The following is an 18,928-nucleotide window of genomic DNA, read 5'->3' as shown; positions in this document are numbered from 1 at the left end:
AAAACGAAACAATTTTCTTGTCATCCAAGACACAAAAACTATTTTGTCGCATTCGTCATCATCACGATTCACACTTCTCCATATTCATCTACCCGCTTGTGCTGTACCCGAAAATTTTTGTGACGTATGATCACGTGACAGCGGCTCTTCCGGTTGTAAAATATGCATATCGGAGCTCGAGCAGAAATGCCATATAATCATCACGAATATAACGATTTTGCTGAATTTAATAGATAATTTTGTATTTGTTGATGCAATTATTTTATATTTTTAATGGAAACTGATATAGCGTGCATTTATGTTTCATGTCCCATGTCCTTTAAACAGTGAGACTGTGTCTGATTCCTGAACATTACTTGGAAGGCTGTGAGAGAGAGAGAGAGAGAGAGAGAAAGAAAATCAGTTGTTTGATGTATGGTATTAGCCATTAGCAGCACATGCTAACAGTACTAGCTACACACACGCTTCAGAGACACCAGTGGTCTTGGCTATTTTCTTTGTAAACATTCAATGAGAGGTTGTATATAACAAGATAACATAACACTTTACTTTTTTTATTCTTATTTATTTATTTATTTATTTCAAGCCAAGCAGTTTATAGGAACTAAAAGCAGCTAGGAACTAAAGTTATGAGACTGAGAGTGGGGGGGGACGAAAAGAATGTACCACACGCGCCACACGATTGGTCCGCGGAATCATATGAGCCAATCGTTTGGATTTGCTGCTTCATACGTCACATTTAATTTGCATATAGTTGAGAGAAGTTAATTTAAGTTGTATGAAATTCCCGGTCGCAGGTCATGCCGCGATTGCGCCTTTAACTCGGCCAGTTTGGGTTGTGACCACGCCCCTAAAATAATTTAATTGGCTCACGGTTAGACGGTGCTTGAGTCTGACTTCCGGGTTTTTGTGCGTGTGTGTGTGTTTATGTTCGGTGGGAGTTTATCAGTCCTGTCTGCTCTATCATTGTAGAGTTTTATCTCTGAACGCATAAAGGTAAGTAGTTCTTAGATATTTATGTATATGTTCATCATATAGTCAGGCAGATTTATTCATTTTTAATACCGGGTTCAACTTGTAGAATCCTTAAATAAACTTAGGGGTTGTTTTACAATCAGGGTACGCAAGCTAAAAATCACATTTAACACTCCTTATCTTCAATATCAAAAGGCTTGACTAAATAAACTTGTCTGTTTATTGTAGACCTGTGATAGCTCTATTTACCATGCAAAAAAAATCTGGTGATAACGTTATTTTTGGTGAATGTATGGCAATATATGTCATATTTAGCAAAATTACTCGTGTCATTTAGAAAAAGTACTTTTTTGACCACAGGTAGCTCCAAAAGGGATGCACTTAAATCATTCTTTATACCATAAAACACATATTTGGTCCCATATCATTGGAAACATACCGTAGTTAAGTTTTAATGTTGAATGCCAGTAAGTTTTCAGACTATTTTGATCAAATTAGTATGCAATTGTGTCAAAAAAAAAAGTCCTCTCCGAGACAGCTAATTTTTCAATATAAAATAACATGTCTAAAATGATGATTTTCATCCTAAAATGTGGTCAAGATATTGGGACATAAATATTAGAGACAACTAACACAAAGCTTACAGCCTTATATTTAAAAGCACTATGGAAGTAGTGGATTCTGAATTGTCAAAAAAAAAAAGTCCTTTCCGAGAATCACTTCATTTGTTTCTCCCAGCCCTGCTTAAAGCGACACTTAATCTTCTTTATCTTATAGCAGATTACACAAAACTAGCATACACACGCGTCAAAAAATTACCTGAAATCTGTTCTTTAACTTGTCCTTCACTTAAAAACTGGTACAAGAACCAGTAGGAATCGATTTGAATGTTGGACCCCTGTGACACAAACTTTGTACCCTGATTGTAAAACAACCCTTAAATCAGTAGTTTTTGTAAAAAGACAGCTCTGGTGGATGTGGTGGTGTTTGGCATGCTGTGTGTTAGAGATCCGAGCAAACCAACAGCCTCTGGGGGGAATTTAACTGAATGTGGTTTACCTTAACAGAAGTCTCATCTCATTATCTCTAGCCGCTTTATCCTTCTACAGGGTCGCAGGCAAGCTGGAGCCTATCCCAGCTGACTACGGGCGAAAGGCGGGGTACACCCTGGACAAGTCGCCAGGTCATCACAGGGCTGACACATAGACACAGACAACCATTCACACTCACATTCACACCTACGGTCAATTTAGAGTCACCAGTTAACCTAACCTGCATGTCTTTGGACTGTGGGGGAAACCGGAGCACCCGGAGGAAACCCACGCGGACACGGGGAGAACATGCAAACTCCACACAGAAAGGCCCTCGCTGGCCCCGGGTCTCAAACCCAGGACCTTCTTGCTGTGAGGCGACAGCGCTAACCACTACACCACCGTGCCGCTCCCTTAACAGAAATTTTAAAACTAAATATCTTCATCATGTGTTTATGCCTGCTCAGTGATCTTTAAAATGGTGATTTCAAATGTATTGGTCTTGATGATGATACATGTTTTTTTTTTTTTTTTTTACACAGATTTACTAGTGTTTCCTGATTTCTTCTTTTTCTGCTTGTTTTCTGCTTCTCTTCACGCTTTTTTTTTCATCTTTTACCAAATCTATCAAGATTCTCAGTTCAGGAAGAAGTTCCTTTAATGGGTAGTGCATGAAGTCAAAGCATAGCACGAGCTGGAATCAAGAAAGAAAGATGTCCATATGTGATCACTAATCTTTTAATCGCTTTTGCAGACAAGATGAGCACGCTGTCCTTATCTCGCTCTGAAGTGTTCGGGGAGCTGAGGAAAGAGCTGCATGAGGATAAAGAATTTCACGAGTCTGATGTCCATATCTTCGTCATTTTGGGTGCATCAGTAAGTTAGAGTTTTGAGTGGAAAAAGTGAACATATTACATCACTGGTATTGAGCAGACACTCTCTTATCCAGAGCAACATACCCAAACCAGTTGGGGGTTAGGCGCCTTGCTCAAGGGCACTGCAGCCATTCCTGCTTGTTCAGGGATTCAAACCAGCAACCTTTTGGCCCTAAAGCTGCTTCTGTAACCGTTGGACCATGGCTGGAACACAACCTTTCTGGCATGGATATTCCAAATACAGTTTCAGAGCTGTATCTGAATAGAGGGCTTTGATTGAGCCAATAAATAATTTCATTTATTTGTAGAGTTGGTCTGAATGTGACAAAACATTTCCCCACACCTCAGACCACTTTTTTGCTCTTATTTTTATTATTATTTTTTTTTAGATGTTTCTGATTTAGAGCTGGTTTTGTTGTATTCTGTCTCTTAGAGGAAGGTAGAGGTCCAGTTATGCAAAAAAAAAAAAAGACTTGAATGAGGAAATGTGGGTCTTGCAATAACAGAAGCGTTGAGTAACAGAGAAGCAGTTCAGTAAGAGACTGGTCAGTACATTGAATGCTCATTGGTCAGATATTATAACAGACAGCTGATTGGCCAACCACTGTTTTAAAAAAAAAATTCTGGTCAGGATGAGGCAACTTCAGAGGAGTTAACTAGAGAGGGAGCAATCATTACAATGACTAAAGCCCAAAAAGAGGAAAAACCCACAACCACCAGCCCATAATGCTAATATGTGAATAAAGCAGTATGATTCATTTTTTTCTTATCATCCCTGTAATCCATAAAAACTCAGAAAAAATGAAGACTGAAAAGAGGGCCCTCCCTCTTTTTAATGGGTGTGGTGCTACTGAGCCTGCTTATGCAGCATCATTCCGAGTCAGCTCTTTTTCCAGCGAGGAAGGAGGAAGGTCAGATAATTGGGTAACTGGAGTATTGGTAGATAGGTGTGGCACTGTGCCCAGACACGTAGACGTATGACTTAATGCTTAAACAAACACCAATTGGACCTGATGTGACTGTTTTTCTGGCAGTGCTCTGAACATGTATCTGTGTTATTACAGGAAATCAGAGTGCAGTTGTGTATAGGCTAAACATGAAGGAAGAGACAAGGTGAGCACGTGGTTGTGGTGAATCCTACATGAACATTGTCTGTTGCCATCCTGATAGTTGAGGGTTGGTGATCCAGGAAGCTCAACAAACTTCCATGAATTCTCTTGGGTGATTTCTAGCACACCAGAGGGACTCAAACGCTCATCTAGTGGCAGGGTACATGGACACACTTGCAGGCAATTTAGAGTAGCCAATTGAACTATGGACTATGGGGGAAACTTGGGCAGATACAGGGAGAACATGCAAGCTCCACACACAAAGGCCCCTGAAGGCCATGAGGTTCGAACCTGGAACCTTCTTCCTGTGACTTATATGACCGTGCTAACCACTGTGCCGCCACATGAGCATTATCCACAGGCAAAAGAGCAAGGATTATCCATAACTAATTAGTTTGATCTTAATTGGTATGGGTATTGCTCGTGGGTATATATTGTATGTTAATGCTAAAAATCCATTCCTGATTATGATAAATGAGGTTGGAAATGTCCAACCAGTGGTGGTAATTTGCTAGTTTCACAGCTACTGTTTTAATCATATCTTCTGTTTCTTTCCAACTGAAAGATTCTGTGTGAGCAGGAGTTGGAGAGAGTGGTTTGCATTTTATGCAGAAAGATCCTCCAGAATTCCAAGTTTTTACACTTTTCTTTTTTTGAAACACTTTATTGATAGTCCCTAACCTTTCAGTGCCGGATACTCACTCAGGGTTTTTTTTTTTTTTCTAATTTTTATTTTTTATTTTTCTCTCCCCTTTCCCCCCAAAGATTGCTGACGCTTGGTGAAGGGCAGCATGGTGCTGTAGTGGTTAGCACTGTTGCCTCACAGCAAGAAGGTTCTGGGTTCAAGCCCAGCGGCCGGCGAGGGCCTTTCTGTGCGGAGTTTGCATGTTCTCCCCGTGTCCATGTGGGTTTCCTCCGGGTGCTCCGGTTTCCCCCACAGTCCAAAGACATGCAGGTTAGGTTAACTGGTGGCTCTAAATTGACCGGGAGTGTGAATGGTTGGTAGTGTCAGCCCTGCAATGATGTGGTGACCTCGCCCATAGTCAGGTGGGATAGGCTCCAGCTTGCCTGCGACCCTGCACAGGATAAGCGGTTACAGATGGGTGGATGACTCTGTGAGCGTTTTAGCAAACCGAGACCGAGACTGCATGCAGTGACAAAGTGAAAAGGTTTTCAATGAAAAAGCTTTAAAGGAAACACAAACAAAAAAATTATAAAAACATTGACAAAACGCATAAAGAAGTAAACGAAGCCAAGTTAATATAAAACAACTGTAAAATGTTTGAAATAACCATGGTCTAAAGGGAAAATAAACATCATTCGGTACAGATAAATAAAACCCAAAACAATGGAAAGTGACACATTTTCAAGTATGTAAAGTAAATAAAAATTTGTCTTGACATAAAATGACTGGGTGGCACGGTGGTGTAGTGGTTAACGCTGTCGCCTCACAGCAAGAAGGTCCGGGTTCGAGCCCCGTGGCCGGCGAGGGCCTTTCTGTGCGGAGTTTGCATGTTCTCCCCGTGTCCGCGTGGGTTTCCTCCGGGTGCTCCAGTTTCCCCCACAGTCCAAAGACATGCAGGTTAGGTTAACTGGTGACTCTAAATTGAGCGTAGGTGTGAATGTGAGTGTGAATGGTTGTCTGTGTCTGTGTCAGCCCTGTGATGACCTGGCGACTTGTCCAGGGTGTACCCCGCCTTTCACCCGTAGTCAGCTGGGATAGGCTCCAGCTTGCCTGCGACCCTGTAGAACAGGATAAAGCGGCTACAGATGATGAGATGAGATAAAATGACTGACTAAAATGTTTTAAAAGGCAAAAAAAAAAATCATAATGCAACAGATGAGTAGATGAAAAAATATTAAGTAAATAAAACTTGTTCATTATAGAATGGCTATAATGAAAGTGCTTTGAATAAACAAGGCTTAAAGGGAAACTAATCAACAGTGTTGAACTTGCCAGAGGGATTTGCTCACTTCGGATAGAATAGCAGACACTGTTGCTGCTCCCATTCTGTAACTTGATGTAATTCACAGAGAGCTGCCGGAGCTGAATATCCTGAGTCACGGCCAGTCCAGCTGTGTTTATTGGCAGTTGGTGTAAAATGTATCCTGCAGGCGCTATACAAAATCGGTAAATTGATGTGGTACCATTCTGAAATATTTAAAACGCATCTCATCCACTAGCATCGTGCTCCTGCTGCAGGTCTGGACATGTCCAGAGACCTCACTTCATGGGATTCTGCCAGAGTACCAGCCAAAATGTACTTCAAGTGCAGAGTAAACAATAAAAGTCTTAGTTATCGAATCCACAATGTTTTCTTTTCAGTCCATTTTTCCGATGGTGCAACACTGGCTCTTTCTCGAATGGTTTCAGTTCCCTGTAAATTCCGGTTTGTGGAAATTATGGTTTGGTTCTGGTCACATGACTGCTGCTTCACCTGCCATTAAAACTAAAAGTAACTTGTGAAAAAGGGGTGAGGTTTGTCTGTGCAGTCTACCCTGAATGCAAGATGAAGAATGCTGGTTCTCTACCGATAAGAGCCATGAGTTGTTTCTTTGAGGTCTGATTGGTGGCGTTCCAACCTGATGGAGATGTGAACCTTCACTTTGCCTCCACGTCGCATGGCAGTTAACCTGAGCGAGCGTGACACAATGTCTCGTAGGTCTTGAATGTTTTACCTGTGTGACGTACAGTGCTGAGCGTAAATGAGTACACCTCCTTTGAAAAGTAACATTTTAAACAATATCTAAATGAACACAATTTCCAAAATGTTGACAAGACAAAGTTTAATATAACATCTGTTTAACTTGTAATGTGAAAGTAAGGTTAATAAAATAACTTAGACTACACATTTTTCAGTTTTACTCAAATTAGGGTGGTGCAAAAATGAGTACACCCCACAACAAAAACTACTACATCTAGCACTTTGTATGGCCGCCATGATTTTTAATGACGGCACCAAGTCTTCTAGGCATGGAATGAACAAGTTGGTGACATTTTGCAACATCAATCTTTTTCCATTCTTCAGCAACGACCTCTTTTAGCGACTGGATGCTGGATGGAGAGTGATGCTCAACTTGTCTCTTCAGAATTCCCCAAAGAAAATAATTTCTTTCCACCACAAAGGTGAAGGCTACAAGAAGATCAGCATAGCTTTACTTATCAGTCAGAATACTGTAGCAAAAGTGGTACAAAAATTTAAGAAAGATGGAACTGCAACCATCTCACAGAGGCGTCCAGGTCGTCCACGGAAGTTAACACCTCGACAGGAGCGTCTTCTGATGAGAAGCGTTGAAGAAAATCGTCATGCAAGTTCACTGCAGTTATCTAAAGAAATAGAAAGCCAAACTGGGGTGACTATTTCCCGTGACACAATATGGCGTACACTGCAGAGGAATGGCATGCATGGATGTCGTCCACGAAAGAAGCCTCTCCTAAAGCCCAGGCACAAAAAAGCCCGCCTAGAGTTTGCCAGGGCCCATGCTGACAAAGATGAAGACTACTGGGACTCTATACTCTGGAGTGATGAGACCAAGATAAATGTTTTTGGAACTGATGGCTTCAAAACTGTATGGCGTCGCAAAGGTGAGGAATACAAAGAAAAATACATGGTGCCTACAGTGAAACATGGTGGTGGCAGTGTCCTTATGTGGGGCTGCATGAGTGCTGCTGGTGTCGGGGAGCTGCATTTCATTGATGGCATCATGAATTCACAGATGTATTGCTCTATACTGAAAGAGAAGATGCTACCATCACTCCGTGCCCTTGGTCGTCGTGCACTTTTCCAACATGACTAAACACACATCTAAGGCCACTGTTGGATTTCTGAAGAACAGGGTGAAAGTGATTCAGTGGCCAAGTATGTCTCCTGATCTGAACCCAATCGAACACCTATGGGGAATTCTGAAGAGACAAGTTGAGCATCACTCTCCATCCAGCATCCAATCACTAAAAGAGGTCATTGTTGAAGAATGGAAAAAGATTGATGTTGCAAAATGTCGCCAACTTGTTCATTCCATGCCTAGAAGACTTGGTGCCGTCATTAAAAATCATGGAGGCCATACAAAGTACTAGATGTAGCTTGTTTTTGTTGTGGGGTGCACTCATTTTTGCTCCACCCTAATTTGAGTAAAACTAAAAAATGTGTGATCTGTTTATTTTATTAACCTTACTTTCACATTATAAGTTAAACAGATGTTATATTAAACTGTCTTGTCAACATTTTGGAAATTGTTTGTGTTCATTGAGAGATTTGTTTTTAAAATGTTACTTTTCAAAGGGGGTGCACTCATTTACGCTGAGCACTGTATCAGGTTGCTTTCTTACGCTTACTGTAAAATAATCTTAAGATGACGCGTCTTAAGCCTAGGTCACAACCGGATGTACGATTTTTTTTTTTTTTTTTGGCCGTGCGATTTTTGGTGTTTCCCAAATCGCTGCGTTTTTTTGTTTTTTTTTTTTGTTCGTGGAGAAAGACGCACGTTGGCCGTAAGTTTGTCTTGCAACCTGAAAAAAACGTAAGCGCCCGTAGAGTTTGTTTGACATGACGACGAACCTCTGCGGCCAGTCTACGGCTCGAAAATCAGCACGTCACACGCGCGCCCCCCATCCGTTTCTTGCGTTTTTTGCACGTAGACCGGGCGTAGGAGCACGTACGGCCGGTTGTGACCGAGGCTTTAAGTTAAATGGCTAAAAACATTAAAATATAGAAAAGCGTGGAATATTTTATTTATTTATTTTACAAAAATGCTAAAAATATCCTATTTACAGTTTCTACTTTTCAGGTGAGTCTATTTTACATAATTCTTAAATTTATTGGAATGTATTTGAGGGTGATGGCTATGGCTTTTCCTTAAGTTGTACATGTTTCTTTCCTTTTCAGTAAAATTTCCGTATAACAGCTGGGATGGGTTTAAGTCACATTTCTTAAAAATATTAACATCTGTTTTCTCTGAGATTACAATTGTTACAACCTTGTCTGAGCTATAGTTCCTTTTAGAAGACTCATCCATCATCTGTAACCGCTTATCCTGTGCAGGGTCGCGGGCAAGCTGGAGCCTATCCCAGCTGACTATGGGCGAGAGGCGGGGTACACCCTGGACAAGTTGCCAGGTCATTGCAGGGCTGACACATACTGTAGACACACAACCGTTCACACCTCGGCTAATTGGTGTCTCTAAATGGACCCTAACCTGCATGTTTTTGGACTGTGGGGGAGACCGGAGCATCTGGAAGAAACCCACGCAGACACGGGGAGAACATGCAAACTCTACACAAAGTCCCCTTTTGGTTACTGGGCTCGAACCCAGAACCTTCTTTCTGTGAGGTGACAGTGCTACTCACTACACCACCGTGCCACCCCTTTATAACCACTGTCTGTCTAAAAAATTTTGAATTTGTCAGATCTGAGTTGGAAGTGCCATATAGTCCGTACAAAAAAATTAGGCGACACTAAAGTATTAAGTTGATCTCCTTTAGAAAAACCTGCCTTTCTGAGTGACCTAATTACATAAACATTTAATTTGCCTTGGTTAACTTCGCCTGTGCATGCTTGGTGTATTTATTATTCTCTTGTAATGTTATCCCAAGAATAGACAATTCTACACATGAAGTGGAGATGCATGGTCTCTGGAAAAGATAACACAGTAGATGGGGTTTGCTGCTGCTGAGTTGATTTTGGAGGTGTGATGGAGATTTGCATGGATTAAATAAATAAGGAGATGCGTTTTGAGGATTTCAGGATGAAAGCTGTAAAATATATCGAGCTTTTTCAAAGTATCCGGCCACATATCAAATGGGAGGGATCTGATCTGCACCTCTGAGCCCATCAATGGTGAATAATATAGAAATATAGCTCGGTCTACATGAACACGGGTTATATACAGTCGTCCTTTCACGAAGTTCATCCTGGAGAAACACATTTAAAACTACCGCCAGGGAAAGTAAACAGGCAGATGAGTAATTTTATAACCTCTTCGTGATGATGGCCGAAAGATTCAGGATCCTCAGCAGACCTTTCGACTGCTTACCAAACTGTTGACATTGTGTAAGGCCACACTGGCTTTCACAACTTTCTGTACTGATAACTGTGTGCCAGGATCACAGGTACGGAGACAGCATTACCACAGATGGAGAGGTGTGTGAAAACGGACACCGGCCTACAGGATCCTGTTTGGGTTTCACAAAGAGCTTTGTCTGTCAGGGATGATATTAAATACGAGCTTACTTTTTGTCTGAGGCTGGAATGCCGCTGTATCAGGAAATGCACTGGGGAGGAGAAAAAAACCCCAACACTACCAAATTTCCTTTAAAAACAAAAACTTCACTTTGTGCAAATTTAACCCGATATATTTGAGTAAAGAAAACCTAAAATTTATCAGGACATACATGTTATTTACCAGCTGGGAGGTCCGTATCGTGAAATACTGTGACCGAGGTCGTGAAAGTACTGAGCGAGGCCCTCTGGGCCGAGGTCACGGTATTTCACCATACAGACCAACCTTAAGCTGGTAAATAATGCATTTTATTTTTTTCTTTACCAAATTCTAACAGAAAACGAGCGCCCGAAAGGGAAAACCGAGGCGAGCCGCCATTTTGAATCCTCATTCACGGCTGTAATGCAAATTGCTTCCTCCTCGGTATACAAGTGCACTTCCATGGCAGGGAAAAAAAAATACATTTTGCTGCCTATGTAGTCCCCATTTATACAAAATTGAGTCATTCAGGATTCAGCCATGTTTTTGCTCGGCGTTAGCAACAGTTAGAGGTTTTTAGCTTTCTCCTGAAATGTTTTTTTTTTTTTTTTTTTTAATTTCTTCTTCCTCAGGGTAGTAAAACTCGCTTTCACTGTGAACACTGTCGTTATCGCTATCCATGCTGTAAAATTAATGCTATTTTGAATCCTCATTCACGGCTGTAATGCAGATTGCTTCCTCCTCGGTATACAAGCGCACTTCCATGACAGGAAAAAAACTACATTTTGCCGCCTATGTAGTCCCCTATTTATACAAAATTGAGTCATTCAGGATTCAGCCATGTTTTTGCTTGGTTTTAGCAACAATTAGAGGTTTTTAGCTTTCTCCTGAAATGTTTTCTTTCTTCCTCAGGGTAGTAAAACTCGCTTTCGCTGTGAACACTGTCGTTATCACTATCCATGCTGTAAAATTAATGCTATTCTCCTGAGAAATGCTGGCAAAAATTTATAAGATTTTTGATAATCTTATCAAAAAGATAAATGTTGACAAATTGCTACTGTGTTGTGAACGAGCGAGTCGCCAGGGGTCCGTACCATAGGATACAGACCTGCTCGCCAGCCAATCAGAGCGCAGGATTTGATGGAAACCGGACCGCGAAAAAAATAATACTGGTTATTTCATGCCTAATTATTTGTAAAATGTCGGTGTAACAAACTCCTAAGTATTGTTTACCTAATTATTTGTTTGGCTTAAAAACTGTATTGTTACCTGTAATTTTGTCTTTATCATCATGACTTAATGGCCAAGAACATTTGAAATGGCTCGAACCAGAAGTAGCACTCCACTAGCACTTGTACCAGCTTTCATAAAGATTAAACTAGCAAAATCCAGCATAACTACTTGACTAATTTGTGTGTGGATGTGGATCTGTACGCGTCATTTACTCCCTGTCCTAGAAAAAAAAATAGAAAATATATGTATACTTTCCCAGTGTAGCTTTAGACAATGTGCACCCGACTGTGAAAATTTTTCATCTGCTCAGAAATATTATAAATACACCCATATTACAGTATGAAATAATGGCTCTAATGCAAGAGTAGAAATGTTGAGGGATAGGGAAAAAAGCCCTCTGGTTATTGATCAGTAATTTAACCCTCATCCTACCATGCTATTTTACACCTTAATCTTACCATGTGGGGTCCATTTGGACCCCAATACTTTAAAATTAAAGCTTATAAAGACAATCACCAGATACGTTTTGTTCAGAACATCTTGTATTAATAACAGCAATACACTAAAGGGCCCAAGGCATAAAGAACACACTTAACCTTCATCCTACCAGCCAATTTTACATACACAAACTACCAGGTGGGGTCCGTATGGACCCCAGGAGGGAATACCTTGAAATCAATGCAGTAAGAACCAATTCAATGCAGCAAACAGACATAACTTTATTGAAGAACAAAATCCACTATGGCTGAATATCAATGATGTATTATAAATGCAATAACATTGCAATAATATTGCAATAACTAGCATACATGTAGCAAATTATAGCGCCACAAAAAAATTGGCATTATATACATGATTTTTGCAGCTCATGCAGCTGTAAAACATTCTGGATTACAACTTAGGTCTTTTCTTACAGAATTTAAAACAAAAAAGTAATTGTAAAATAATTTGGGGCTTTTGTTTTGCAGCCTGTGCTTATTGCAGCAGTGGGGTCCACACGGACCCCAAGAAGGAATGCCTTGGTAGTTTCATTATGGAACATAAAAGAAATAAAAGAAGTTAACTTTCAGTGTGCTATTCAATTATAAAATGAAAGACAGATAAACTTTACTCTGGGGTCCGGTTGGACCCCAGTAACAAACTAATTATACCTTCACAATGCAAAAAGCTGATCTTCCGGTGCTTTAGTGTTTTAATTAAGACATAAATTCCGACAAATTCATAAAACGGTGAGGCAGTATGTCACATATTTTTAAAATGGCAAACAAACATATTGGTGCGGGGTCCAGATGGACCCCACTTGGTAGGATGAAGGTTAAAGCAACACGGCCTTTTGGTTTCATAAAATCGGTGAAATTTTGGTCATTGTGAGATGTTTATTTTTGTAACATCTTTAAAAAAAAAACAGGCCATTCTCGTCTCGTCTCGTCTTGTCTTCTTCCGCTTATCCGGGACCGGGTCGCGGAGGCAGCAGTCTAAGCATGGAAGCCCAAACTTCCCTTTCCCCAGACACCTCGGCCAGCTCCTCGGGAAGAACACCGAGGCGTTCCCAGGCCAGCCGAGAGACATAGTCCCTCCAGCGTGTCCTGGGTCTTCCCCGGGGCCTCCTCCCGGGGGGACATGCCTGGAACACCTCCCCAGGGAGGCGTCCAGGAGGCATCCGAAAAAGATGCCCGAGCCACCTCAGCTGGTTCCTCTCGATGTGGAGGAGCAGCGGCTCTACTCCGAGCTCCTCCCGAGTGACTGTGCTTCTCACCCTATCTCTAAGGGAGCGCCCAGCCACCCTGCGAAGGAAACTCATTTCAGCCGCTTGTATCCGCGATCTTGTTCTTTCTGTCATTACCCAAAGCTCATGACCATAGGTGAGAGTCGGAACGTAGATCGACCGGTAAATTGAGAGCTTCGCCTTTTGGCTCAGCTCCTTCACCACGACGGACCGGTAAAGCGACCGCATCACTGCGGAGGCTGCACCGATCCGCCTGTCGATCTCACGCTCCATCCTTCCCTCACTCGTGAACAAGATCCCGAGATACTTAAACTCCTCCACTTGAGGCAGGACTTCTCCACCAACCTGGAGAGGGCAAGCCACCCTTTTCCGGTCGAGAACCATGGCCTCGGACTTGGAGGTGCTGATTCTCATCCCAGCCGCTTCACACTCGACTGCAAACCGCCCCAGTGCATGCTGAAGGTCCTGGTTTGAAGAAGCCAACAGGACAACATCATCCGCAAAAAGCAGAGATGAAATCCTGTGGTTCCCAAACAGGATTCCTTCCGGCCCCTGGCTGCGCCTAGAAATTCTGTCCATAAAAATTATGAACAGAACCGGTGACAAAGGGCAGCCCTGCCGGAGTCCAACATGCACTGGGAACAGGCCTGACTTACTGCCGGCAATGCGAACCAGACTCCTGCTCCGTTCGTACAGGGACCGGACAGCCCTTAGCAAAGAGCCCCGAACCCCATACTCCCGAAGCGCCCCCCACAGAATACCACGGGGGAAACGGTCGAATGCCTTCTCCAGATCCACAAAGCACATGTGGACTGGTTGGGCAAACTCCCATAAACCCTCGAGCACCCTATGAAGGGTATAGAGCTGGTCCAGTGTTCCGCGACCAGGACGAAAACCGCATTGTTCCTCCTGGATCCGAGGTTCGACTATTGGTCGAATTCTCCTCTCCAGTACCCTGGAGTAAACTTTCCCTGGGAGGCTGAGAAGTGTGATTCCCCTATAATTGGAGCACACTCTCCGGTCCCCTTTCTTAAAAAGAGGGACCACCACCCCAGTCTGCCACTCCAGAGGCACTGTCCCCGACCGCCACGCGATGTTGCAGAGGCGTGTCAACCAAGACAGCCCCACAACATCCAGAGACTTGAGATACTCAGGGCGGATCTCATCCACCCCCGGTGCCTTGCCACCGAGGAGCTTGCAAACCACCTCAGTGACTTCGGCTTGGGTAATGGACGAGTCCACCTCTGAGTCATCAGCCTCAGTCTCCTCAGTGGAAGACATGACGGTGGGATTGAGGAGATCCTCAAAGTATTCCTTCCACCGCCCGACAATGTCCCCAGTCGAGGTCAACAGCTCCCCACCTGCACTGTAAACAGTGTTGGCAGAGTACTGCTTCCCCCTCCTGAGGCGCCGGACGGTTTGCCAGAATTTCTTCGAGGCCGACCGATAGGCCTTCTCCATGGCCTCCCCGAACTCCTCCCAGTTCCGAGTTTTTGCCTCCGCAACTGCCCGAGCTGCAGCACGCCTGGCCTGCCGATACCCGTCGGCTGCCTCAGGAGTCCCGGAGGTCAACATGGCCCGATAGGACTCCTTCTTCAGCTTGACGGCATCCCTTACTTCCGGTGTCCACCACCGGGTTCGGGGATTGCCGCCACGACAGGCACCGGAGACCTTGCGGCCACAGCTCCGAACAGCTGCGTCCACAATGGAGGTAGAGAACATGGTCCACTCAGACTCAATGTCCCCCGCCTCCCTCGGAAGCTGGGAAAAGCTCTCCCGGAGGTGGGAGTTAAAGACCTCCCCAACAGAGTGCTCGGCCAGACGTTCCCAGCAGACCCTCACCATACGTTTAGGCCTGCCAGGTCTGTCCAACTTCCTCCTCCGCCAGCGGATCCAACTCACCACCAGGTGGTGATCAGTTGACAGCTCAGCCCCTCTCTTCACCCGAGTGTCCAAGACATAGGGCCGGAGATCAGATGAAACGACTACAAAGTCGATCATCGACCTCCGACCTAAGGTGTCCTGGTGCCACGTGCACTTATGGACACCCCTATGCTCGAACATGGTGTTCGTTATGGACAAACCGTGACTAGCACAGAAGTCCAATAACAAAACACCACTCGGGTTCAGATCGGGGAGGCCGTTCCTCCCAACCACGCCCCTCCAGGTGACACTGTCGTCGCCCACGTGAGCATTGAAGTCCCCCAGTAGCACAATGGAGTCCCCAGTCTGAGCACCCCTCAGTACCTCTCCCAGGGACTCCAAGAAGGCCGGATACTCTATACTGCTATTTGGCCCGTAGGCACAAACAACAGCAAGAGCCCTCTCCCCAATCCGAAGGCGCAGAGAGGCGACCCTCTCGTTCACTGGGGTAAACTCCAACACATGGCGGCTGAGCTGGGGAGCTATAAGCAAGCCCACACCAGCCCGCCGCCGCTCACCACGGGCGACTCCAGAGAAGTGGAAAGTCCAGCCCCTCTCGAGGAGCTGGGTTCCAGAGCCCAAGCTGTGCGTGGAGGTGAGCCCGACTATCTCTAGCCGGTACCTCTCAACCTCCCGCACAAGCTCAGGCTCCTTCCCCCCCAGCGAAGTGACATTCCATGTCCCAACAGCCAGCCGCTGTGTCCGGGGATCAGGTCGTCGAGGCCCCTGCCTTCGACTGCCACCCAATCCACATTGCACCAAACCCCTACTGCTACCTCTGTGGGTGGCGAACCCACAGGAGGTCGGGCCCACGTAACCTCTTCGGGCTGAGCCCGGCCGGGCCCCATGGGCAAAGGCCCGGCCACCAAGCGCTCGCATACGAGCCCCAACCCCGGGCCTGGCTCCAGGGTGGGGCCCCGGCTGCGTCCTACCGGGCGACGTCACGGTCCTGGATTTTTTCTCCATAGGGGGTTTTTGGTGAACTGCTCTTGGTCTGGCCTGTCACCTAGGACCTGTCTGCCTTGGGAAACCCTACCAGGGGCATAATGCCCCCGACAACATAGCTCCTAGGATCATTCAAGCACACAAACCCCTCCACCACAATAAGGTGGCAGTTTACAGGCCATTCTGTGGCTGTAAAGTTATTTAATTTGAGGGGATGTAAGCAAATAATGTCCATGAAATAGCTCGCTTTGCGCAGTCAAGCAGACAGAGGAAGTCCGTGTGCGCATGCGCAGGTTTACCTTCTTTTTCTTCTTTTGGGTTTTACGCTAGCTGGTATCCAGTGTTGCATTACTGCCATCTACAGGTTTACCTTTGACCATGCACTGACCGTTACATCATTCTGTCGCTAAACAAACAGCTGATCACACAGAGGTGCTCGCTGACCGCCGATATTTATTTATTACTTTTGGTCCTGCGTTTCCTTTCCTTCGTATATAACAATGTATTTTCTTCTCACTTTCCGTTACTGTAGTCGGTCTTTCACGTTTCATTCACACACTCACATTCTCCATTTTTCTCTCCTGTTTCACATTTGTATCCCACAATGCCTTGTGCGAACGGGGACAAAGCCCACCACGTGATGCATGACGTAGTATCTTGAATTAGATCACGGTGAGGTAAGGAAAAAAATGGTGGAGAATTTAGAGACACAGGGCTCTAAATTAATTAATTGTTCTTTTTTTTGGGGGGGGAGTAATAAAATTGGAAGTCTGTGATTCGAGTTCAGTAGCTTTTGATCCACGAAAAAAAAAAACAATTGGGTGTTGGGGAAAATTCTTTTTTTTTTTTTTTTTTAATGGCGCAAATTTGAGATCTGAAAGGCCATCTACATTTTAATACGATGTATTTTCAAGTCAAGTTTATTTGTATAGCGCTTTTAACAATAAACATTGTCGCAAAGCAGCTTTACAGAATTTGAATGACTGAGCTAATTTTATCCCTAATCTATCCTCAATGAGCAAGCCTGTGGCGAGGCAAAACTCCCTCAGACGACATGAAGAAACCTCGAGAGGAACCAGACTCAAAAGGGAATCCATCCTTATTTGGGCAACAACAGACAACATGACTATAACATTAACAGATTTAACATGAAGTCAGTTTCGCTGATGCTGTAACTTTGTTGATGGAAACTTGAGTGCAAAACTGTTCCTGACAACTGCAGTCCTAAAGTTGGCAAGCCAACTGTAGTCCTCAGCCATAAAAGCATTACTGTAAGAGTCCAGAGCGTCCTCCAGGTGCGACTTTCAACTGTCCGTATGGGGCCGTCCTCCACAGGAGTGATGTAATGAGACTCTGACCAGACGCAGGGCATCAGGATGGATCAGGCAGGTCTAAGGAGCAGAAGAGGTCAGCATCTCGATCTCAGGATTATGTAACTCAGAGGGACAGATTGGGGGGGGAGAAGAGAGTGAAAACACAGGTTGTTAGGTATGCCCAATGTCACCTGAATAAGTAGGTATAGTATACATTTTGCGCTGAGTACAAGCAGGGACTCCGGCAAAACTAACTATGACCGCATAACTAAAAGGGGAGAGCCAGAAGGTAACACAGGCATGAGGGAGCCCCGGGACATAAAGCAGCAGCCACGACACCGTCAACACACTCGAGTGAGCAAGCAAGTGGGGGACTGACAGCATCCATACATCCCAGTTTACCAAAACACTCTGTCTGAGGACCCTCCAGATCTCCTCCTTTACCTCATTAACAGAAGGCTTGACTAAACAGATGTGTTTTCAGCCTAGACTTAAACGCTGAAACTGTGTCTGATTCCTGAACACTACTTGGAAGGCTGTTCCATAATTGTGGGGCTTTGTAAGAAAAGGCTCTGCCCCTTGATGTAGCCTTCACTATACCAGGTACCAGCAGATAGCCTGCACCTTTTGATGTAAGTAGGCGTGGCGGGTCGTAAAGGACCAGAAGTTCGCTCAGGTACTGTGGCGCGAGACCATTCAGTGCTTTAAAGGTCTCCTCTCATCTCCATTATCTGTAGCCACTTTATCCTGTTCTACAGGGTCGCAGGCAAGCTGGAGCCTATCCCAGCTGACTACGGTCGAAAGGCGGGGTACACCCTGGACAAGTCGCCAGGTCATCACAGGGCTGACACATAGACACAGACAACCATTCACACTCACACCTACGGTCAATTTAGAGTCACCAGTTAACCTAACCTGCATGTCTTTGGACTGTGGGGGAAACCGGAGCACCTGGAGGAAACCCATGCGGACACGGGGAGAACATGCAAACTCCACACAGAAAGGCCCTCGCCGGCCACGGGGCTCGAACCCGGACCTTCTTGGTGTGAGGCGACAGCGCTAACCACTACACCACCGTGCCGCCCGCTTTAAAGGTCAATAGTAGTATTTTATAATCAATACGAAATTTGATTGGGAGCCAATGCAGTGTGGATAAGACAGGGGTGATGTGGTCATATTTTCTAGTTCTAGTTACTCTTGCTGCTGCATTTTGAACTAACTGGAGCTTGTTTATGCACTTATTGGAACATCCAGACAGTAAGGCATTACAATAATCCAACCTGGAGGTAACGAAAGCATGGACTAGTTTTTCTGCGTCGTGTAGTGACCATTAAATTTCTTATCTTAGCAATATTTCTGAGATGAAAGAAAGCTATCTGGGTGATGTTATCAAAGTGAGTTTCGAATGAAAGCCTGGGGTCAATAATCACTCCGAGGTCTTTTACTGCTGCACGTGAAGAAACAGAAAGGCCATCCAGAGTTACTGTGTAATCAGAAAACCTACTTCTAGCTGCATGTGGTCCTAGTACAAGTACTTCAGTCTTGTCAGAGTTAAGCAGAAGGAAGTTAATAAGCATCCAGTGTCTAATGTCCTTTTACACAT

At 44.4% G+C, this 18,928-nt stretch overlaps 1 protein-coding gene across 1 annotated transcript in view; it reads left to right on the top strand.

The window, feature by feature from the left end:
- The first annotated feature begins 758 nt into the window (after positions 1-758).
- g6pd (glucose-6-phosphate dehydrogenase) overlaps positions 759-18,928 on the top strand; it is a 50,315-nt gene continuing 32,145 nt past the window's right edge. Inside the window, exons 1-2 of the mRNA XM_060938439.1 lie at positions 759-996; positions 2,761-2,882. Of these exons, the coding sequence (XP_060794422.1) occupies positions 2,766-2,882 (117 nt within the window). The 5' untranslated portion in view covers positions 759-996; positions 2,761-2,765. The remainder of the gene's footprint in view (positions 997-2,760; positions 2,883-18,928) is intronic.

This window comes from Neoarius graeffei, chromosome 13 (assembly GCF_027579695.1).
Source record: "Neoarius graeffei isolate fNeoGra1 chromosome 13, fNeoGra1.pri, whole genome shotgun sequence".
NCBI classification, from domain to species: domain Eukaryota; kingdom Metazoa; phylum Chordata; class Actinopteri; order Siluriformes; family Ariidae; genus Neoarius; species Neoarius graeffei.
This window is presented reverse-complemented; position numbering and strand designations above follow the sequence as displayed.